The sequence below is a fragment of the Mixophyes fleayi genome, chromosome 4 (assembly GCF_038048845.1).
Source record: "Mixophyes fleayi isolate aMixFle1 chromosome 4, aMixFle1.hap1, whole genome shotgun sequence".
Taxonomy (NCBI): domain Eukaryota; kingdom Metazoa; phylum Chordata; class Amphibia; order Anura; family Limnodynastidae; genus Mixophyes; species Mixophyes fleayi.
The window spans coordinates 133,676,398-133,700,305 of NC_134405.1; the positions used below are offsets into that span (position 1 = coordinate 133,676,398).

At 39.8% G+C, this 23,908-nt stretch overlaps 1 protein-coding gene across 2 annotated transcripts in view; it reads right to left on the bottom strand.

Moving 5' to 3' along the window:
• VPS13C (vacuolar protein sorting 13 homolog C) overlaps nucleotides 1-23,908 on the bottom strand; it is a 218,151-nt gene that overhangs the window by 122,667 nt on the left and 71,576 nt on the right. For both annotated transcript variants that reach the window (XM_075208356.1, XM_075208355.1), the window contains 12 exons: nucleotides 21,801-21,927; nucleotides 16,083-16,200; nucleotides 15,529-15,664; nucleotides 15,049-15,139; nucleotides 12,939-13,099; nucleotides 12,690-12,846; nucleotides 7,284-7,363; nucleotides 7,010-7,069; nucleotides 6,053-6,203; nucleotides 5,437-5,553; nucleotides 4,398-4,501; nucleotides 3,517-3,684 (listed from right to left, as the gene is read on the bottom strand). In XM_075208356.1, coding sequence (XP_075064457.1) covers nucleotides 3,517-3,684; nucleotides 4,398-4,501; nucleotides 5,437-5,553; nucleotides 6,053-6,203; nucleotides 7,010-7,069; nucleotides 7,284-7,363; nucleotides 12,690-12,846; nucleotides 12,939-13,099; nucleotides 15,049-15,139; nucleotides 15,529-15,664; nucleotides 16,083-16,200; nucleotides 21,801-21,927 — 1,470 coding nt within the window. The remainder of the gene's footprint in view (nucleotides 1-3,516; nucleotides 3,685-4,397; nucleotides 4,502-5,436; nucleotides 5,554-6,052; nucleotides 6,204-7,009; nucleotides 7,070-7,283; nucleotides 7,364-12,689; nucleotides 12,847-12,938; nucleotides 13,100-15,048; nucleotides 15,140-15,528; nucleotides 15,665-16,082; nucleotides 16,201-21,800; nucleotides 21,928-23,908) is intronic.

The window sequence follows — 23,908 nt, forward strand, 5'->3', positions numbered from 1 at the left end:
GAGATAGACATTAAAGATGCCTATAGCCACCATAAATTCTCCTTGTTCCATGCCATCATGAACTTGGGCACTCTGTACTGGGTGTTCAAAGATTTCAGAAACAGAATTCAGCTGTTAAGCAGCCCAAACGCAGCCCGTTCGCTGGGCACTTAAACCAAACTGAGGCTGAGACAGGAAGTGGGGTATAAAGTGAGAGGAGCTAGGGCTTAAACAGCAGTTTAAATTGCCAGTTCGCCCTATCCCTACTCTATACCCCAATGTCTTCCAAAGGAAGTCAGAGAAATTCGGAAATCGCTCCCCCTCTCCCTGCATATCAAGGAGGCTTCCGGATACTTATACGAGGCTGCCCAGAATGCAGCCTCCATTTCTGCATCTATTTCTGCAATGGCAGTAGCGGCCAGGAGAACCTTATGGCTCAGGTCCGACCTGTTCTAAAGCTGAAACAATTAAACCTGCATCTAAGGGTGGTCGGGTTTCGAATGGAATCCCTCATGTCTCAAATCAATGGACTGGAACCAGATCAATTCATGGCGTCTATAGATATTAAGGAAGCCTACTTTCTCATACCTATCTGGAAGGCTCATCAGTCCCTTCTCAGATTCATAGTGGGACCGTCTCACTACCAATTCAGAGATCTCCCATTTGGGCTTTTGACAGCACCAAGAGTGTTTACAAAAATAATGGCAGTAATGGCAGCCTGTCTTCATTCCAGAGGAGTGCAAATAGTGCCCTGTCTGGACAATCTGCTCATAAAAGCCTCATCAGCTCTCCTGCTGAATCAGCACCTGGTCCTCACTATCAGGATCCTGGAGACATACGCATAGCTCATAGATCGAGAAAAATCCCAAATGATTCCATGCCAGAAAATAACCTAAGACTAATCATGGACACCAACAAACAAAAGTTTTCCTTCCGGTAAAATCTCAATCCCTGAGGAACCTGATGGCTCAGGTTATGACCTGCCACAGACCGTCGGTCCTCTTGGGAATGCGTCTATTAGGAAAGATGGTATCAACTTTCAACACTATTGCTTAGGGTTGGCTTCACTCACCTTGCTTCCAATGGGACCTCATAAGGAAGTGGTCAGGATACCATCTGAAATTGGAGGGACAACTGGTATAATTGTCACCAGAGGCGTAGGCTTCCATCAGATGGTGGACAGTCCAGGACAATCTGACAGTGGAAAGGTCTTTTGCTCCATGGTCCTAAATCTTAGTAACTACAGACGCCAACCTGACAGGATGGGAACTGTGGTACTTCATTTACGGCTCCAGGGTCTCTGGACCGCTCTGGAGACTTCTTTCCCCATCAACATTCTGGAACTAAAAACCATGCTAATGGACTTACAGAGGGTCCGGACGATACTCCACAGGCACCCAATCTGTCTGCAGTCCAACAATGCAACGACAGTGTTGCACAGACCCTTTGGTGGTGGCCATCAACGCAATTACGATGCCATGGGACTTCAGGTTGGGGTTTCTTTTTCCTTCCATTCCTATGATTCCCAGAGTTCTTCGACGAGTGAAGCAAGGGGGGCTCCAAGTCATACTAGTGGCTCCCGCTTGGCCAGGGCGAGTTTCGTATGCACAAATTCTGGGGCTAGCGGTAGGTCCAGGTCTGAAGTTACCTCTTCGAGAAGACCTTTTTCAGCAAGGACCATTCACACATCAGGACTTGCCTCGGCTTAATTTAATGGCATGACTGTTGGGGGCCAACCTGTGGAGGTCTAGAGGTTTCTTTCCACGAGTAGTGAACACCCTCCTACGGGCTAGAAAACCAGTTTTGGCTCATATTTACCACCGCATCTGGCGAACCTCCATTAGATGCGAGAGCCGACCATGGCACATGGCTGTCTTTCGTCTTCCACATTTTTTTCTCCAGGATGGCTTGAATGCGGGCCTTCATCTAGGTTCATTGATAGTACAGATATAGGCCCTTTCGGTGTATATTCACCTGCGCTTGGCAGACATTCCGGATGTCAGGACCTTCTTGCAAAGGAGTCCTGCATATCCAACCTCCATATGTTCCACCAACGGTGCCCTGGAATCTTAACCTGGTGCTTAATATGCTTCAAGGACCTCCTTTTGAACAATTACAAACTGCAGAATTATGGTTCTTGACTAGGAAAGTTGTATTTCTACTAGCTATTGCATCGGCTCAGAGTTTCAGAATTGAGAGCTCTCATGTCGTGAACCATATTTTAGCTTTCACGATGATAGGGCAGTTCTCAGATCAGTTCCCTGCTTTCCTACCAAAGGTGGTTTCCAGCATTCATATGAACCAAGAAATAGTGGTTCCGGTATTCAAAGGTGGGCCACAGTCTTCAGGGACAGGTTCCATGGAGTTTCTGGATGTGGTCAGGGGCTCTAAGAATTTGTCAGGAGGACATTAAAAATTCCACGTTGGGATTCTTTATTTGTTTTTTTTGACTCCTCTAAACGAGGATGGCCGACCTCTAAGCAATGAATTGCTAGGTGGCATACTTCTACTATTAAGCAGGCTTATGTCAGTGCTAACAGGCCTGCGCCAGATTGTATTGTAGCCCATTCTACACGTTCAGTGGGGACATACTGGGCTGCACGAAATGGGGCCTCAGCTGACCAGTTGGGCAGGGCAGCCACTTGGTCCTCGATCCATACTTTTACCAAATGTTATCAATTCAATGTATTTACGTCAGCAGACGCTGCTTTTGGCAGTAGTGCTCTACATGATGGGCTGTCAGAGCGGTCCCTCCCTTAAAGGGGCTGGTTTATAAAGTCCCCATGGTGGCAGCTTCCCCCAGATAGGATGAAAGAGAAAAGAGGATTTTTATACTCCTGATTAATCTGTTTCTCTTATTCCATCTGGGGGACACTGCGTTCCCTCCCTTCTACTCTTCTGATGTTTGGTCTCTGGTTGGTTGACTCCTTGGGGCTTCATACTTGGACTGAAAAGGCTACAGTGGGTTGCAGAGGGGAGGGGTTTGTCAGCTTTGATACAATAACAAAGTTAACCTGTTAAGTGCCAACTCCACTTCAACTCTCACAACCACCATGGTAGCAGTGCCCCCCCCCCCCCCCCAGATGGAATCAGAGAAATGGATATATATTGGGAGTATAAAAATCCTCTTTTCTTCTCAGATATTATTGCAGATGTATTTTTGTTATTGGCATGGTGTTAACGCAAACATGGTATTAACGCAAAGCTGTCAAATGCTTTATAGCAGCACTTTTTGAAGATAAATAATAAAATGCACACTTGTTTAGCAGCACCAGGCTCTAACTACTTTCTTTAATGATATGGAAATAGTAAGGGTGTGCTTACTTTTCCACACAAATCTATTATGGGTTGTAACATGAGAATAAAAGGTATCAAATTTGAGGTCTAGATGACTGTTTACATAAAGTAAAGTAAGAATGTACAAAATCAAGAAAGAACTGCTATTATACCAGGCAAGGTAGAATCCAAAGTATTTCTAACAATGCAGGTATTGTTAAATAATCATTGGGTTCAACAACAAAGATAAGTCTCTCTCACCAAAAGTGATACAACGAACTTGTTGAGGAAGACTATCTTCATACAGCCAACTCTTAGAGACACCTTCCCATCCACTTTGGAAACATCCTTGTATGCTTCTCCTTCTGTAGCCTCAGGGTAAAGTGTCAAATTGAAGCTGAAAACTTCATCTTCCATAATGCAGACAGCCTAAAGGACCAAAGACAACATATGAGAAACAATCATTACCTTAAATAGGCTATACATTTCAAGATTTGCTGTAATACATCATCATAGAGAAAGAGGAAAGAGGAAAGAGAAAGTTGAAAGAGAAAGAGGAAAGAGAAAGAGGAAAGAGGAAAGAGAAAGAGGAAAGAGAAAAGAGGAAAGAGAAAAGAGGAAAGAGGAAAGAGAAAAGAGGAAAGAGGAAAGAGGAAAGAGGAAAGAGAAAGAGGAAAGAGAAAGAGGAAAGAGAAAGAGGAAAGAGAAAGAGGAAAGAGAAAGAGGAAAGAGGAAAGAGAAAGAGGAAAGAAAAGGAACATATAATGATGGACAGATGCGTTCATGATGCGAGAGCCACTGTGGAACAAAGCAAGCCATTTCTTTTCAGTGTGGGCTTACATCAATTACATTACTTAGTTTTCTTTTCCACATTTCCACATTAAAATAGATATTTCCAATTGGCAATTGCGGGCTTTGATCATATACAGTTTCTGTAATACTATATTTTTTATTTTACTAGGCAATTTACTATAACACACAAGTGTTGGTACTTTTGGCTCTGCATATTAAAAAGCATTGTGCTTTTTAATATGTGCTATTTTTTATTTTTTTTCAAAAATAAAAACTGAAACTTCACATTAAAGGAAATGGATAGCACATTATATCAGTAGGTAGAACACTTAAAATGAAAGAAAATTCACCTTTTTATGAATGGTTTTTGGGTTGACATTATTAACAACAACATCTTTCAACCTGGCAAAGACTTCTGTCTTTCTGGATTCCAGGAAAACTGAGGTGTCTAGGCCTGGAACAAGCAGATTTTATTTTTTATCAGTATAAAAAAAAGCAAAACAAAATAAAAGCATAATGGTCATATATAATTATAACGTAGCAATGCAGAGTACCACAATCATAACAATATTACTGTCTGCTAATTTACTGTACATGACAAAACAGCCTTCTGAGCTGTGAAAATAATTGGGCAAATTTATAACTCCGGTTCTACAGGAAACTGAAGAAAAAGTGCTGTAACCTATAACAAAAACATCTGGTGTTAGGACAGGATCTGATTGGTTGATGAGAAACACTAGATTTGTTTCTAGGTTATAACAGAGATTAGTGGAAAAAATGCTACAGAGATAAGAAATCTTTATTATAAATCCTAAACCTTCAAGCACAACAGTGGCAGTGAAAAAAACTCCCATGATTGATTTCCGTCAATTCTCCTCAAAATATTCCATGGCAGCCGTTACAAAGGCTAGGTTGCCTTTCCAGTTTACATAGAGAGAGATGTTATATAAGGCTTCTCCTCCTCTTCACCTGTATGAATGACTTCACAAGCTTTTCTGGTAAACAAAAATATTTACATGCAGTGTTCTCCCCAGTACCTATTTCTTGGGTGCTCCACCCGGCTGTTTTTACTTGCCACCCGACTTATGGAGCACAACAGAGTCCTATCATAATAGAATAAACCATTGATTCTCCTATTAACAGACAGTACACCCACCTGTCTGACCAGTCCTCTTAACGTGTTTTTTTTATTATTGCAAAGTATTACATCTGCCCTCACTCAGCTGCTTCTTAATGCCACCTGGGTCTAAACATTTTCTGGGGAGAACACTGACATGGGTGGGAAACTGGGATGCCATGGAGTATTTTGGGGAAAATTTACATTTAACTTGTATAATTTACAGGTCACCTAATATTTTACACCATGCATCAGACTGTTTACAAACATACCTTGTATCTTGATTTCAGCAATATGACTGTTCTCATCCCACACATTTATACTGAATGAATCCAGCTTAGCAAACACTTTGAAGGCGATCAAGTCCTTCTGCTTGGAGGCTTTTGTTGCTGAAGAAAAAAGTAAAAATAAAAAAACAAATAAAAAACAAAATCTTGACAATCTATTTTGATCTGGTTGTGTCATAGGCATCCACTGGATGTCCACTGGATTTGGAATTTAAAAGAGGAGTAGGAGAAAACCTACACACACCAAGCAGATCACCACAAACCTAATATCATACTTTGTTCTAAGTGTTCCAAGTAAGATCTTCAAAAAGTCTTTATAGGTTTTATATAGCATACCAACCTTCTTCTTAAATCACTGTACATTATTTATTATGCAACACTGACAAAACAAAAAAAGATTTGCTATGAAACATTATAGGGTTTAAACGAATTTAATAATAAAAAAAACACAGGCATGATGCTTGAAGGATTTACACAGCACTGCCTATAATGTCTGCACAATGTTATTCCACATTCATGAGTAGGAGGCAAAGCGATAACCAGTATGCCACAGCATTACAACATGAGCCACACTAATACAATATTTGACTTGGGTTTTTACCTTTCTTAACAAAAGTCCCTTTGTCCTTCTGCTTCTGTGCAGATGCTGACTCAACCTTATCAGCAACGCTGGGGATGACTTCTGTTATGAAGCTGATAGCAGACAGCAGTGCTTGAGAGTGTAGCAGGAGATCCATGGATGAAAAGGCCACCTGTTGGAAACGAAGAGGTGTTTATGCACGGCCTACTGAAAAGCAGCACTTGTCATGAGGTGTAAATCAAAACTACAAGCACAGTATGGAAAATAGAAGTCAGGAGCGTTTCCTGAAGTCATGTGGCGGTATTAGTGCATCAATCAACATTTTCTTTCCTCATCAGCTGTTGCATTGGATTCAAGATAAAAATATAAATTCAGATAAATATTTAAAAAGCTGCTCATCGGAAAGGCACAGTCACCAGATACCATATTTTAACAAATAAAATACAGATAATAGAGGGTGGGGGACATAATTAAATATAATGTGAAGTGGGGCTACAGGATACACATCAGAAAATCAGATAAAATATTAAAAATGTTTTCACAAGAAAACAAACAATGTAACAAATATTTTTAACACACCTATAAATACATATAAATGTAGTAGGTAAGAAAAATGGAATAGACAATATAAAGTCACTTAATAGGGTATTAGGCCAACATGTGCGCCCAATATTGCCTGTATGTCCCATGGCAACAAGTCTACCAATGTCTTGAATTGTGCAGGATGGATACAGCATTATTAATCCGCAAGAAAAGCACTCAGCTGACACCTGGATATTAGTGGTGCAAAGCACTGTCTCAGACATTGTTCCATAACAGCCCAGAAATCAGTGCAGCTCCCTGCTCTTTCCTGGTTTATTATACATATGATTGTGCTCTATTACAGTGCATGCACAATAAAACCAAACACAAGAGGAAGTATAACATTCATCAACTGGAGTTGCATGCATCCATGACACAAGAAAGTCAACACTATACCTTAAGTGTTTGTTCTGTGTTCTCAAAAGTGGTTTGAAAATTAGGACCATTTTTGTCAGCCTAAAATAAAATAGATCAATATAAAATAATAAAGTAATCAACACATTACACCCCCCAATAAAACTGACTAAGTCAGCAGTACTGTCAGGCACCACTAAACTGGAGTATTTGGTGTAAATACGTGACAAATAAGAACGCAGACTAGCCTGAAGCACCAATAAAAGAGTCAGATTAACAAATATGTTCCCAATGAAATAAGACTAATAACTCTTACCTTAATATATTCCACTTTTAAAAGGTCCAACCCTTGTTTATCTGAAGAGTTGATTAAATGAAGAGGCTGCTTGCGGAGACCTGTGACATTAAAAGCAGAGCATATAACGTCCACTGCTCAGTATTTTGCTTGAACATTTAATTTACTTACCATTTTTGAAGAATTAACAATATTATGTATTTTAGTATTTGTTTTTGTTTACAGCACTAGGAGGCCAATTCCACAGGAACCACACGCAACAGGGTTAATGTGTGTTGTATTGGCAATTAAAAGAAATCTTTGCGTATTTTTACCTCATAGAGATGCAAGCAAATATAAGCAAAGATTTTAGCAACGAACAACTCGCGGAGAAACCATGAGTGAGACTCCTACGGTACTTTGCCAGTTAGTGAATCATCCCTTAAAAGTCCTTCAATTAAAACTCCACAGTAGAAATGGGCCTGGCAAATTATTGAGTTTGTAAACGTGCACTGTTATAGAGTCGGCAAATTCCGCAGCACTTTATAATTGGGAACCAACACCGCAATAAAACAGTACTAGGTAGAATAGACAGAGAGGTAAGAACGCCCTGCTCACAATCTATAGTTTATCAGTTCCAAGCGTGTTTCAATAAGTAGCAATAAATACAGACACTGAGGGCTCACCAACACTAATCTGCTGCTGGCATAAACACCTTAAAACCTCATTAAAAATAAGATGAATACCTTTTTATTGGTTCATTCCCATAATTATGCTCTAAAATTCTAACGATGTGTTTAAAATGCAGCACGATTTATCATGTTAACATGGCCAATCAGTACATTCGTTTGCACTGGTTAAAGTGCTAGACATGTAAATCTCATTGGAAACACATATAAAAATGCACATGCATTGTTTTGCTTTTTCCCCAGTTCCCCAATGCACGTGTGTGAATGAATTTAAAAGCACAGTTCCACTTCTGGTTCAATGGGAACTAAAAAGTATTTAAAGACATAAATCAAATTCACTTTTCTTACGAATAAAAGAAGTGTATATTTAAACAATTTGTAGGTATAATATGCTCTTATTTTCATATATTCCCAATTGTAAAGCGCTACGGAATATGTTGGCGCTATATAAATAAATGATGATGATGATATATTACAATAAAAAAATAAACGATTGTCAACAGCTTTGAAGGTAACAATGTCAAAGGTGTACAACAAATGATAAATCTGTAAATATCTCCATTCCCAGATGAAGAATCTTCCCATAGACTGCAGGGGTCACAAGAACACTGCTGATTAGTAAGGGCTCTGGCTGAGAACAATTGCGCTCCACACAGACAAAAACAGAAGCAGTAACAGGTTGTATGTAGGGGTTTCCCAACATACTGACTAGAGAAGCATTAAATAAAACCAAAATAATTTTAATGACAAGTCTGTACAATACAGAAGAGAAAACAGTTCATCACAAATTTTACACTGTACACACACAATCACTCACTACATTGCAAATGAATGAACTAATTAGTTATTCCTTTATTCAAAAACAACAGAAGAACCAGTTACTAATAGGAGCAACATCATATAATATTTTGAATGCAAACAAAATGCTATCCCTTAAATCAGCAATGGCTATATATTATGCACACTCAGGTAATGTGCTACATCGTCAAAAGGGTAAAACCCAGTTCCAGAAGGTGAACAGCAAATCACCTACTAAGGATGTAAACACACAAGAAAGGAAGCATACAATAAACTTTGTGAATTCCAGAGGAAGCAGCGCAAAGAACATTCGAACTACTGCCCAAAACTTGTGTTTATTTTCAGGACGTCCATTTTCAAAGCTAAGTAGTAGGATGACGGGGGAAGGGAGGAGAATACTTGGTAGTCTAGGATGAGATTAATAAACTTATTTAACATATAATCTCGGCAGCCACTTGTCAGCGAGCTGCTGACCAGGAACACAGTCCCTCCCGCAATCCAAGCTATCATTAGTTGAATCTGGCATACCCACCCACCCTATGGAATACATGACTAATATTTTTGAAATCTCTACTAAGTATTTCGACAAGAAATGGGGATGTTGGCTGGTCCAAATTTTTCCTCAATTCTTGGTCCTTCTGACTTTTTCTCCTATACTTTTCCTATTTATGGTGCAGCCACTACCACCATTTCCCTTCTAGCATTCCTAAAAAAAATAATTTATAACTAAAATTGGTCACTTGAATTAACTTTGATTCAGATAATCCTAATGAGCCGTATTATTTTTTCATATGTTGATTTATTTTCGTTTTTTTTCCTGCTACTACTGATCTTTTTCATGTAATGTTGTGACCTTTAATAAATATTCAATATATGAAATAAACTGAAGAGGGAACAGATCCACATCTTTGTGGTTTGCAGAAAAAATATCCATTTTCTTGAGAACCTTCAGGACCATAGAAAGGGGAGGGAATAATCAAACTAGGTGAAACCGCCAAGGAATCACTAGAGCATCCACGATTCCCGCCACAGGGTTCCTCGTCTTTGAGCATAAGAGGGACACTTTGAAGTTCAACCGCAAGGCCATTAGATCTATTTCTTGACAATTCCAGCATTGAACCAGGAGATCAAAGACTTCTGGTTGAAGGGACCATTCTTTCAGATGAACTATATTTCGGCTGAGATAATCGGCCTCCCAGTTGTCCACCCCTAGGTTGAATATTGCTGATATAATTGGAATGCGTCTCTCTGCCCACGTAATTATTCTGGTGGCTTCGCTCATGGCCCTAGAACTGTGCGTGCCTCCCTGATGATCGGCTTTCCGCACAGAAACACCTGAGCCTGTACCAGCACCTTGCCACCAAGTGAGGGACAGGCGGACCTAAGTTGACAGAATGATCATCTGCCTGTCCAGATGTGAGTGAGAGTCTGACCACTTGTGCAGCTTTTCCCACTGCATAGCCCGCTAATGGAACCGAACATAAGGCACTGCTTCAAAGACTGACACCATTATCAACTAGCAGCATCATACATCGCAGCAGGGACACCTGATGCTTGGTTAAGAGGTCTCTGATCCTGGAGTGGAGCGATAGATCTTGTCTTCTCGACACCTGGGGTCGAAATCTAACTCTAGAAACCGTATATTTTACGATGGGATTAAAGACAACTTTGGCTGGTTGATAATCCAACCATGCTACTCCAGGAAGGATCTGGTCAAAAGAAGCTTGTCCAAGTAAGGAATTATCGTGACACTCTGGGAGTGGAGAATGGCCTCCATTACTGCCATCACCTTTGTAAATACCATCAAAGCGGTCGCTAGACTGAAGAGTAATGCCCTGAATTGGAAATGATTTTCCTTTACTGCAAAGCGCAGTAAGCATTGATCGGTCTGCCAAATGGGAATGTGCAAGTAAGCGCCCCTTATATCCAGGAAAGCTAAAAACTTTCCCTGTTCCATGACCGCAATCACTGACCTGAGAGATTCCATCTTGAATCCCTTGACTCTGACCTTTAAGTTTAAGGTCCTTAAATTTAAATTGGTCTAATCTGGTTTAAACTAACTCCAAACAGGGAGATGCCATCAAAAGGAACAGCCTCCAAGGTGCTTTTGGAATCCGCGTCCATGGACCAAGAGAGCAACCAAAGAGAACATCTTGCTGCTACGACTAATGCAGAGAGCTTAGCTGCGGGAGAATTAACATCCAATGAAGCCTGCCTTACAAACTCCAATTCCTCTTTAATATGATCAGAAAGCACTATTAATTTGTCACTAAGGGCTCCATCCTGGAGACCTCTGGACAACTGCTCTGCCCATGCGTGGATAGCCTTATTGACCCAGGCCATGGACCAGGATGTATTTAAGAAAATATCTGGTGACCACTTCTGTGTTTAACAGCTTCAGCAAACAGTACAATAAATAAATCTTAAAAAATAGATATAATTGTAATGCTAGACAGTGACAAGTCACAACAATAAGCCACAGACACACACACACTCTTAAATTAACTTGTAGAAAGAGCGGCTTAACAAGGTAAAAACCTGTCCTGTATGAGAGGCATAGCAGGGTTCCGTTCTCACAGTGTGTGGAAATGGTGCTGAAAGCTCCATGCTGGCGCCAGGAAGCAGAGAATAGTCCAGGACCTCCACTTCCTATTCAGAAAATGGCTGTCCCCATGTCCACAACAGAGATTTTCTCCGCTAATCTGTGCCCCCTGTGTGAGATTCAGCCAAGCCACAGCTGTGTTCTCCGACTCAACAGAGATCTGCTGTGGCTACTTCTGGTACCCCTTCTTGTCCGGCAATGTCCGTTGCCTAAGGGGGGGGGGGGATGAGATAGCTGTCAAAGCTACTCACCCTGGCTCATGGACCCGGGGTGGAGGAAGGCCACAGGCTGTCCACCCCCTGGTAGGCATCCCTGAGCCCAGATAGAACTGCTGGATATACTAAAAATTTATTATATGGTTAGTGGATATTTCCACTTGGTCGCTTTTATCCTCATCGTTACTATGTAGCCAGTCTAAAGTGTGTTGGGCATATCAGTGCCACACCCATTGGACGTATGAGAAACATGTACCGTTATAACAAACCAGTCTGCTATGTTTTTTGTGTGGCTTCAATTATTGAATCTTTCTCAGGGTAACAAAAATAAGCACTGCATAAGGCTCAAAATACTTAGGGAACAACTAAATAACCCATCAGAATAATGCCAGGAAATAAAAATAGAGAGATTTAGTAGGTACTACAAAAGGGTGTATATACACCAATACATTAAAGCAATCTAAACACGGAAAAAACCTTTAATGTGGTAACACAAAATCAACAGAGTTTCGAAAGCAGTATATGTGGTAATAAGGTAACATTTTCCTGATTTCATATTTTCATATCATCACCACCATTTAATTATATAGCGTCACTGATTCCGCAGCACTGTACAGAGAACTCACTCACATCAGTCCCTGCCCCATTGGAGCTTACAGTCTAAATTCCCTAAGACAGACAGAGACTAGGGTCAATTTTTTAGAGCAGCCAATTAACCTACTAGTATGCTATGGAGTGTGGAAGGAAACGGGAGCACCTGGAGGAGACCCATGCAAACACGGGTAGAACATACAAACTCTACACAGATAAGTCTATGGTCGGAAATTGAACACATGACCCCAGTGCTGTGAGGCAGAAGTGCTAACCACTGACCCACCGTGCTGCATGAGTAACAATTCTGACAATACTGGAACGTAAAATAGAACCAAGATGGACAGTGCATGCAGTAGTAAAAACCTCATGCAGGAGAAGGTGGAACAGCATAATCAAAGTGGGCTGGCAACAATTTTTCAAAACGATGTGTGAATGTATTACTTTTTTTGCATGTTACTTACTACTGTACCCATTAATTGAAAGAAGAATAATTATTCTCTTGGTCAGGAATGGAGCTAACAAGAAAGCAGTGATTCTTAGTGTACTTTACCTAGAATATCATAGTAATCCAGAGTAATCTTCTTCAAGTATGATACAGCTCTGAGGTCATAGGTCTTAACACAGGCTTCAGTTCCCAGCTGCTGTATACTGAAGACCAGGACTGTACTCTCCTGCTTCTCCTGCTGTTTTGTCAATTCTATTGTAACCTAGAGAGATGAAGTTATATGTTTAGAAGACCAGCCAGATATTTGATGAACCATAACATACATCAATTAAAAGTATTCTAAAAAGGACCTACTTCTTTTACTTCAAACTTGAGCTGAAGATCAGTCAGTTCCTCATAGCTGGTTTCTGCTGTGGGCCCAGTTTCATTTCTTACAGAGGTTTCCTTCTGGATGGGTTTAGTTTTAACAACCGAGAAAGCGTCATCTCTTGTGTCAAAGAACTCTTCATCAGTGTCTAAATGATAACAAAGGAAAGAGTAAGAGACAAGATAATTCCTTGTGTGGAAAAAAGACGAGACACAGCCTGAGGTTGGAGTCTGCCCTCCATATTATATCCTCTATACCGCATATATCACTATAACATACAGATGCTTTAATTGGTGCTGCCAACCACACTCATCTTCGGTTTGTTTTTTGCCAAGCACTTTCTCTTGGTTCACTGCAGATACATATTAGTAAGGAAACAATATAATTTATGTTTGACTAGGGGTATGATAAGTTAACTCAGATGAGGGCTGTTGCGTAACTTACATTATCGCGCAAAATTAAAAGTTAACTTTCTCTATGAGGTCTTACACATCTCCCTGGTGGTCTCACACGGAATAGTATCACATCAGCTGAACAATTAATGTATGTGAACATAAGAAGCAAAGCACAGCCTTATTGGATAAATGGTCTATATTTAATTTCCTTGCTTTAGAAATATTAATCACACTAATATGTGGCATCTTGGGTTTTTTTTTTACTCACCACATGTGGAGCACATATAGATACAAGGAGTAGCAGATTTCCCCAACTAATGAAATATGTACTATTCTGGAGACAAATAATTTTCCCTATTAATCATAATTGTCTCTTTACTTCTGGCATTTCAACAGAGTAATAAAGTGACACAGAAAGTTAAGAAGAAAAGCACACACACATGCTCAATGTTAGCTTTATCAAGGTCTTCTAGGAGTGTGTGAAGCAAATTTATATCAACCTTTTGATAATGCAAATTTATTACATTCAAAATATAGAATAAATTATTTCAGAAATGTGGCAATGGCAATATTTTTCAGACTCTATTTGATCATTACAATTAGGCTTTCCCCGAGATTTAAACTGCTTCAAGAGAGCTTTTTATCACCAAATTAATAAGTGAAAAACAAACAAAAACAAACCATAATTTAAATAAACAAAAACCTGTGTTAAATGACCTCTTGCCCATATATTCCTGATCATGACCTCTTGCCCATATATTCCTGATCATGACCTCTTGCCCATATGACCTGATCATATATTCCAGCATTTGCCTCTGACAGTTTCTTCTCATTGTATCTGCTCACTGAGAAAATTCCACAGAAACCACAGAAAAAAAGAGGGCTATTGAAAAAAATCAAATCAAATGCTTCTCAAACCATCTTATCAAATGGGAAATGAAGGAAATAGATAACCTTTAGCAAAGTCAACCACCACATAAAACTGTAAAATATTTTCTGATATACGGTGCGTTCATGTTACCCTTACCTTTAGCACTATCTAGGCTACTATTGTGAAATACTTCACTTTTGTGACCCCAGGCCACGCACCATGCCTCCCAACCCTGCATTCTCCTCAACCCACCATTCCTCCAAGCCGCGCAGCCACCCGCCCACCCACCATTCCTCCAAGCCGCGCAGCCGCCCGCCCACCATTGCTCCCAGCTGCGCAGCCGCCCGCCCGCTCACCCACCATTCCTGCCATTGCTCCCACCATTGCTCCCAGCCGCGCAGCCGCCCACCCTCCATTCCTGCCAGCCGCGCAGCCGCCCACCCTCCATTCCTGCCAGCCTCCCTCCCACCATTGCTCCCAGCCGCGCACCCGCCCTCCCACCATTGCTCGCAGCCGCGCACCCGCCCTCACACCATTGCTCCCAGCCACGCACCCGCCCGCCCAACATTCCTGCCAACCCCGCACCCGCCCTCACACCATCTTTTATTTCTGCTCTGCTTATTAGCCCTTATGCTATTTTTGGAATTAAGAAAATCATGTTACGGTCATACTACATGTAAAACTGAAAATCTTTAATAAACTCGATGAAATCTCTTAAAAAAAAAAAAAAAAAAGAGTTGGGTGGATGAAAACCTTAAGTACTAATACAGCTGTCTGTTTTCTAACTTGCACAGACAGTACCAATATATCATATGCTTATTGACAGCTCACCAGACGATTCTTCCTTCAAAAGTAGTGACTTTCCAATCTCTCTTTTAAGAATTTTTTCTGTCCTTCCAGTTAAAATAGGGACAGCACGAATCTGAATTGAGCAGAAAGAGAAGCAAGTTTGTTACGACACTTTAAACCAAGCTTTATTTACATAAGTGTGAAACGCTACAGGGGCCGCACATGGGTGCTGCTTTGTGCACCCATGTATTTTAGCCCTAGGAATTTTCTGTTTACATGCTTCATTTGCCTCCACATAACAGGCAATGTAATGTAAATGACAAAGTTACATTCACATGAATGCCAGTAAACATTAAGCAAGTTACCTGCGGCATTTATAAAGCTTATCAGTGATGGTGTGGTTTTCACCGGAACTGCCACGTGCAGAGAAATATAAATGAGCTCAACACACAAGGGTGCAAAAGAGCCCACATGCACACCAACATGATGGGAAGACACTCAACCCTCTAAGGACAGACTCACCGTTTTCTCCTTAGTAGTTGGGGTAGGGGCCTGCTGCTCAGGGAAGGGAATGCTATTAACCAGTTCAAACACTCCTTGAATTTTATGGTCTGAGATCTTCAGACGCAATAATGGCAACTCTCCAGACACCTTAAACCTGAAGGAAACAAGACCAGAGTATCATGCACCTGCCAAACACACCTTTTTGATGAGTGAGATCCAGACAAACTGATTCTCAGAAAAACCAGACTGCACCAAATAAACTAATGTATCTAAAGATAATAGGCACCAACGCAAACATATTACTATATAATGAGATGCACATTTAACTTTGAAGTTCCTATTTACAAATAGTCTAAACCAAATATTAAGGACAGATACATGCTCACATATGCATGAAAATGCAATAGCACAGAAAAATGAATTAAGGATTAATTTGCTTTTCCCACTCGCAAAAGTGTCTGAACTGATGGTCACTGAAAAGCAGGGATATAAATAGACTATAGAAATAGTCAACTGGTTTTAGTGCAAAGGCTAATATTGAAAAGTAAATACAAGAAAACAGATTTCCCCACCTAGGCATTCGGCTGTCTCTTTCTACCATGGCTTTCTCGAGCTGCACCTCAATATCAAGAGGTTGCAGAATGTGAAGAGAGGAAGAGTTCAAACCTCGTGCCGTCTTCCAGTCTTCTCCTGTTGAAATGCAAAACAAAAATCCAGAACTAAGAGGATCAAATTTAAAACATAATATGTACTGCAAATATTATGGCACTGACAAAATTCCCTCGTCTGAAATTGAACCTATTACCTTAACTAAATAAATAATGAATGGAAGAAAAATACTTAATTTTTTTAACTTAACAATAAATCCTTTTCTCTGATGCCAAAGAGTGTCACATACTCACAATTGGGTTAAGGAATATCCAGAGGAGGTAGAGCACTCGGTTAAAGAAGACCGGACTAGCCTACCTAACCCATACCCTCTGTCAAGGAGATAAGTTTTGTTTAGCAAAGATTAATAGAAAGATAATTCGACCCAAAAAATGGGTTACACATCTGAATAAGAAAACACACACACATATCTGCAAAGAAAAAACAAACACCCAATATGGGAATACCTGTGTCACCATTTGGTGTTGGAGAAAAATATCTATCAGTAAGTAAAAAATAAATAAATAAATCTTTCAGCCCAAACACAGTTTCACAAAGGAAACAAAAATTTTTTTTCTCTGTTTCGGATGGGAAAAGCTTGCTTAAGACACCATAAGCACCTGATAATATTTCATACAGTAGTGGAATTAGGTGATGCGCTTCAGGGAGCAGAAACAGTTTTCTGTTCAGCCTACCCTGGCGAAAATCCTGGAGGTGTGGTAGGTGGAAGTGGCTGTGAAGATGATGATGATGATGATGATGATGATCCATGCATCACCAAATGTAGGTGTCCCACACAATTTCTAGCCCAGAGAATGGGCTATATAGCTCTTTATGAAAAGCCCTTGCGTTTAAGAATAAGAGCCTCAAGAGCAATGGTGCTGCTGATGAAATGAGCTTGGGGCAGAAGAAGGAGGACCCATATTGTCTTGCTTGTCATGGAAAAAAAACAACCTCTAAAGAACCACATGAAAAATTGCCCTAAGTGCCAGAACAATGAACAGTAGAAGATCTTCGGGTGAAGGACACCGACCCTGTAGACTTTCTAAATTGCTACATAGCCATTAAGGTTTCCACTTCAAAATCCAATATTTGCAATAGTCAGGTAAGAGTTGCATAGCAACCACCCAAACAGTACCTTCGCACACAGAGTTGAGTGGATGCAACAAGTGAGAGGTATATTACCACTCCTTCAAGAGTTCTTGGTGAAGGGGATGTAGATGGAATGTCCAGAAAGGGGACCAATTACAAACCATGGATCCAATGAGAAACATAGCATGAGGCACTCAAAAAAGGATGGAGACCCTAGCCTGTAGAGGTAGATGTCCTGAACAAAGGCCTGTAAAAGCATCATTTGAGTCCGTAATGACTTTGGGAAGTGACACCTGAGCTACAACAATGTGGTATAAATATTGCTTACAAAGTTTGTCAGGAGGAGGTATGGATCATGAAGTTGTCCCAGTAGAGATGAATGGCAAGCCCTTGTTACCAAAAGGTGAACACCTTAGGCACAGGAGAAATGGAAGCGCTCAAAACTAAAAATAGTTCTTCCTGATGTCATTATGAAGGGAAGTCAGGTCTCCTTAAAAGTGGGATCCTTAAACCCTTTAAAATCAGATGTGATTTCACCTCTATGACCAGGCCCTTTTTAATTAGTAATTTATATTTCATTTTTCTTCTTCTTTTAGAACATAAAATATATAATTGCCAATAATTTAGCACATGGTAACTTTTACTTATTTGGCGTAAACCCATAAAAAAGCCAATTAAATGTATTCATCAAGCTCTACTGAAAACAGGAATAGCAAAGATTTGCACTTAAGGTCTTAGGGAGTTATACAGACAGATATCTTGCTTGGAGGCAAGTGGGACCTAACTGTCTGTAGTTGTATAGCAGATGTCAATGTAAGACAAAGCTGACTTGGGTGACAATGCATCCTTTTGATATCATATTAAAGATACTATGAGCATTTTTAGATATTAGGAAGAAGGAATTTGGAAACCAGGTTATGACTTCCTAACTCTGGTTGTACAAGCACTCCACTCTGGCTAAATCTGTTATTTAGGTGTAGAGACAGTCCGAAGTACATTACTACAGGACAAGAAACTCTCAGAAAGGGCCATGAAGGTGCAGTCAGACAAGACCATGGGGGAACTCTTACAGGGAGTGATGCATGTGCAGCTTTCCTACACCCCCTCCAGTGGTTCTGTGGAATCTCAGTTTGGGGTTCACTGCCTTGGCTCGGTGGAGTTGGAATTCTTCACCTGGAAGAAAGACTTCCTGTTTGCTCTCTCTTCTGCCAAGAAAGTTTGGGAGCTTTGTTTTTCAGATCTGTGTTCCTCATTTTCATGAGAGCAGAATAGTGCTTAGGACCTTCATTTCTACCTAAGGTTCTCATGGTTCCACTTGAATCAGGAAATTCTGATTCTGGCATTGGACCAGTCTCCAGGGGAAGAGGGTTTTCTTCAATCTCTGGATGTGTTTCGGTGCCTGTGAGCATGAGGACAGGACCTAGGGACTTGCACAGGACAGATGACTTGTTACTCCTTAACAGACCATTGCCCAGTGGATTACTTCGGTAATTTGCCAGGTATTATTGGAGAGGGACAACCTATCCCTGATAATATAAACGCACATACCACCAAGTCAGTCACTGCCTCTTGGGTAGCGCAGCATAGGGCCTCCACCGAGCAGCTTGTGTGTCCAGTTTTGTATATAAGGTGCTGTGCACCGTGACTGCCAAACATACCCTCCCTTAGGGGCAGCTTTTGGTCGTCCCTAGTGTTCCAGTGTCCCCCATTAGGATGATAGAGAAAACGATTTCGATTAACAGACTGAAAAGATGTGTAAGAATTTATTGAAACCAAGATTCCCAAATAGAGGATGCTTAGATACACAAGATAGACAATTCATGTGAAACCCAAAACTAAAGAGACTAAAAGCAAAGAGAAATTTGGTGCTGGCAATTCTACTTTATATATTTTGAAATACAATAATAAATTAATTATGGTTAAATATGTCAGCCTGAAAAAATGTTGAGAAACAAGCAGGATAAAATATATATATATATATGTTTTATTTTAAAATATAAAATGAAATAAAAATAGGACTTTAAAGAATATCTTATCCCCGAGTACATTGTAGCAAACTAAACTCTAAATTACTACAGGAAACTTATGTTTTCCAACAAAACCGGTTTGAGGTGTTTGATACATTAGGCCAGTATGTCTAACATGTGACGTGTGTTATCAGTAATAAGAGTAAAGTTGTAATCTCTGTGGTTTCTAAGATTAGGTTCCCCATTAAACAATTTATCAACTGTGAAAGTACTAATGTAGTTTACGTTTTACAATTCCCCAGTGGGCTTCAATAATAATGTGTTTCCAACATTATTATATGCCCAGGTGGAATAAGTTGATATTTTAAGGATATTTTCTTTAAGAGCTACAATCTGTGAGAAATGTGCTGAGTATTCTTGAAAGCAACTTTGAACTCTAAGGTTGTTGGTCTCATGTAATCATTATAATTTTTATTGTTTCAATGTTAATTCGTTTTCTAGAGAGATGGGAATGCACTTTTATATGCTATTTCCTATAACGACATTAAAGGGTCAAGTGATTGCTGTGTCTGTATCTAGTTTATTTTGTGATTGTTTCCCTTGCACTGTATGTCGCTTGAAGGGTTTCAAGGCTTTGCAAAAAATATACTATATTTAGGTTCTAAACAACAATTTATGAATAATACCCTGAAATACAGGAAGAATGTTTCATAAAAGCCATCATTGCTATATAATTAATGTATAGCTTTTACAATCTGATTAAGTGGGAGAACTGTACCATTAAATTGTGTATGTGGATTACAGGAATCTTACTTTCAAACTCCATCATACCAGCAGTGAACTATGGCCCATATAATAGTAACTGTAAATGAAACTAGGACATGCTAATTACTATTATATTGAAGGTTACTTCTCGTTCATAAGCCTAAAACAGTAAGATGCTATTAGAATCATTGTAAAGAAAGAGCCGTCTGGGGATATGCTTATGAATGAACAAGTTATTGAGGCTTCTGAATTTTATTGAAAGCATTTTTGTAAGCTTTTATCATTACTTTAGGCAGATTTCGTTTCAGTTACTTGTGCATATTTGTAGAGCCAGCTCACTAACATTATAATGTACTGGAACAAGCTCCCTCCCTCTATCAGAACCTGCCCTAATCTGTCCAGTTTCAAACGGGCTCTAAAAACCCACCTTTTTCTTAAAGCCTTCCAGTCTCCCACTTAACTTCCTACCTGATCTTCTGCATCTTCCACTTAGTTCCCCTTCCCTTATCCTCCTTCTCTCCCTCGTGTCTCTCTGTCTGTCTACCCCACCACTTAGATGGTACATTCCTTTGAGCAGGGTCATCTCTCCTCCTGTCTTCACCACTTTTAACTCTGCTCTCCAGCTACCTTGCCCTCCTCCTCTAGGACCTTCTTCTCCCTGTTCCCTCTTGCTCCCTCCTCTCCACTCTGGGGGTTTCCCTGCCATCAGTGCCCTCCCTCTTGGGCTCCGCCGTATGCGGGACCTTCCCCTCTCCCCCCCCGCCCCTCTAGCTGTGCTTTGAGCTCACTGAGTTACTGTGCGTTTTGTTTACTGTTCTGTGCTGTCTCACATTTGTATTGTAATTTTGTTTGTCCCTGTACGGCGCTACGGATACCTAGTGGCGCCCTATAAATAAAAATTAATAATAATAATAATAATAATAATAATAATAATAATAATAATAATAATGTAGGAATCACAGCTGTGTATTAAATAGTAATATCAGAAAGCATGCCTCCTCTTATGTCGACTAATTTATTAATTTAATGCCACAGAGAACTTTACAGCTTTGGAAAAGTCTGGTTAAGCCAGATTAAACTCGTCAGTGAGCTGTAACTCACAAATAGCCTGGGGATGGATTGAAATCCCTTTTGTTACACAAAGGAACGGATTGTACCGAGCACTTTGCAGAAAAGATGGAACTCCATCCCTATGGCTTTGTTTTAAATTGTTATTAAAGTGTGCTGATTTACAAAGCTGTTTCTTCAGCACATTTTTCTGTCGTAATAAAAACTACATCATTGTGCCATAATAAGTGTCTTTTTGGCTTTTTAAAGTGTGTTACCATTATTCAGCGCTATTTGTTCTTTTGTCTTAAGCTTTTAACTACATTGTAAGGACTTTGCATTGCTCTTTATAAAGAGCAACAGGAAGCAACCCACAGCAATTACTTTACTATTTTTATGTAAGATATATTACCCTATTCACAGATTAGTGTCTGAATCATACTTTTCTTTTTTTGTTTTTTTTTTAGGATTTCTGATTTACAACAAAAAGAGGTTAAAGCTGCACTGTAAGCAGGAGTACTGTGTAGATTTACTACGCTGCCATTGTAACAAGGAGGGACCCCAGCTGGAGGAACCCTAACCACCTTGACAAGAGCACTTACAGAGAAGGCTGGACTTGAAGAGGGGGTAAAGTAGGGGAAGGAGGATATTTCTTATTTGTACAACTGATCTGCCTCTCGTGGGTGGTGATTCTGCGCCCCTCTTACAAAAAAGAATAATATACAGAGCACATAACCCATTATTCCCAGCATACAAGTGTTTCATCAATACCTGGTCTTCCAAACATCATTTGAACTTTTTTGATCTGAACATGAAACTTATCATAAGCTTTATCCATCAGCTCCTCCAGGGATGAGGAACCAGCAACAGGGTGAAAACTTTGATTAATGCTGTTGAGCTGCAAGACAAGCAAAAATTGTTTAGCGACACACATTGTTCCCCCACATGGGTTCAAAAACATCCTTGGGATAATTATCACAACACAAATTATGCCTTCCATTGATTTCTCAGATGAGTATAATGTCATGATACAGTGACTGGTTAATAGTCTGTACTAACCTATAACATGATTTCTATAGCAAAATGTTAGTCTTTCCATTTTCATGGACTTTTCTGTTTGGGGTCTAATTTTCACATTATAACCCCTAAGGTCTATTTTGCAAATATATTCCTTACCCTACCTAAGTGTTTGCTATATACACTCTCATAGCGCTTCCCTGTCCTTGCAGCTTCTTTGGGGACCAGATGTTGCGAGTCCTCCATCTGCAACCAACTACATGCCACAAAACCTAGGTCATCGAGTTTGAAGCAAGTAATACCAAGTGCTTCCGGCATTAAAATGCAGATGATATTGCGGAGGGGAGGCCGTAGGAAGCGGACTTATGAAGGTCAGCCAGCTGAAGATGGCAGGAGTAGCTGAACAGGCAAGTGCTGTATAAAATCTATTAAAAGAGTGTGTATAGCAAATGCTTACCGATAGAATATTGGTTATAGTTGCAAAATAGACCTTTGACTTTATTTGCACATTTAACCCCTAACATAAAACGGACATTGGGCTTAACCATTAAAGCTCTGTTAATATAAATGTTGATAGATTCAGTGGTACAAAATATTACCTTAAATTCTGTTCTTTAAGAACATTTTTTTCCCTACAGGGTGCTTGCCAAATTGTAATGTGCAGAGCCTAACCAATTAAGCTGCTACTGAAATTGTATGGTTGGATCACAATAAAAGTCACATTTAAACTTTAGAAAAGACTATACCCACTATATCATAGCTCAAAGCTTTTATTCTTTAATTTAATCTAAAAGCTTTTGGCAGGCTACGCACAGGCTTGAAATTACTTCTCCAGCCATTAAAACACTGACGAAGAGATATCATGTGCAAGCTTGATAAGAGTTTTGATAGTTCGTTCTGATAAATTAAGAGAAGGGACATGCCATTTACTTAGTTATAAGCAATTAGAATGTGCAACCTTAGAAGTAAAGATTATCTTTGATTTATACACACACACTATATATAACACATACATACACACACCCCTATTAACCAGATAGGGGAATGTTGCATGAATCAATTTAATAATTTAGTGACAAAAAGGAGGTTTAGCCATACGTCAGTCAACCTTATGTTTTTTTATATCTAGTACTGGTTTACGGTTTTAAAATGAAAGGGAAGGTTTTGAAGCACAGGGTCAAGTGTTGCATGACCAATTGGTATACATGACTTATCCAAAATAATGTCTTGCCCCACAATAACATAGATCACCCTCACGAGGCTAGACCCTGAATAATTTAAATACACTAGCAAATCCTGCACTAATCCAAATGAAAGGAACGTTTAAAACTTTCACAATTTCTAACCTTAATTGCAAGAAATGAGAAAGGCAATGCAAAAACTGCAGGAAGACAACAAATACCCCTTCCTTTTGACCCAAAACAATGGAAAAAAGGGTGAAAGTGAGCAATTTGCCCTAAGACAGGTTTTGGGAGTCAAGTATAAAATCTGAACTTGTTTAAAGAAAATGGGCAAATACTAAATGCCACCAGTATCTCCCAAAAGAATCCCCAGTCCACCTAATAAAGGCCCTGACCGCATCTGTAGAAACCACTTTCCACACCTGGGTTTTGAATGTATTATCTGATGCTTACTAGTCCGATTACTAATGGTTAATTTCTGCTAGGTCAGCGGCTATCAATGTTAGGCAATTGCATATTAATCACCAGATTTAGCCCCTACACCAGGACCTTCACCAGGTTCTTATTGTAAACACATGATATTGAACAGTATATGTGTGACAGGATGGACTCACTTTGCCACCGTCAGAAGGTTAATTTTACAGATTTGCCTTGGTGTTCCTCTTACCATTCATTACAGCC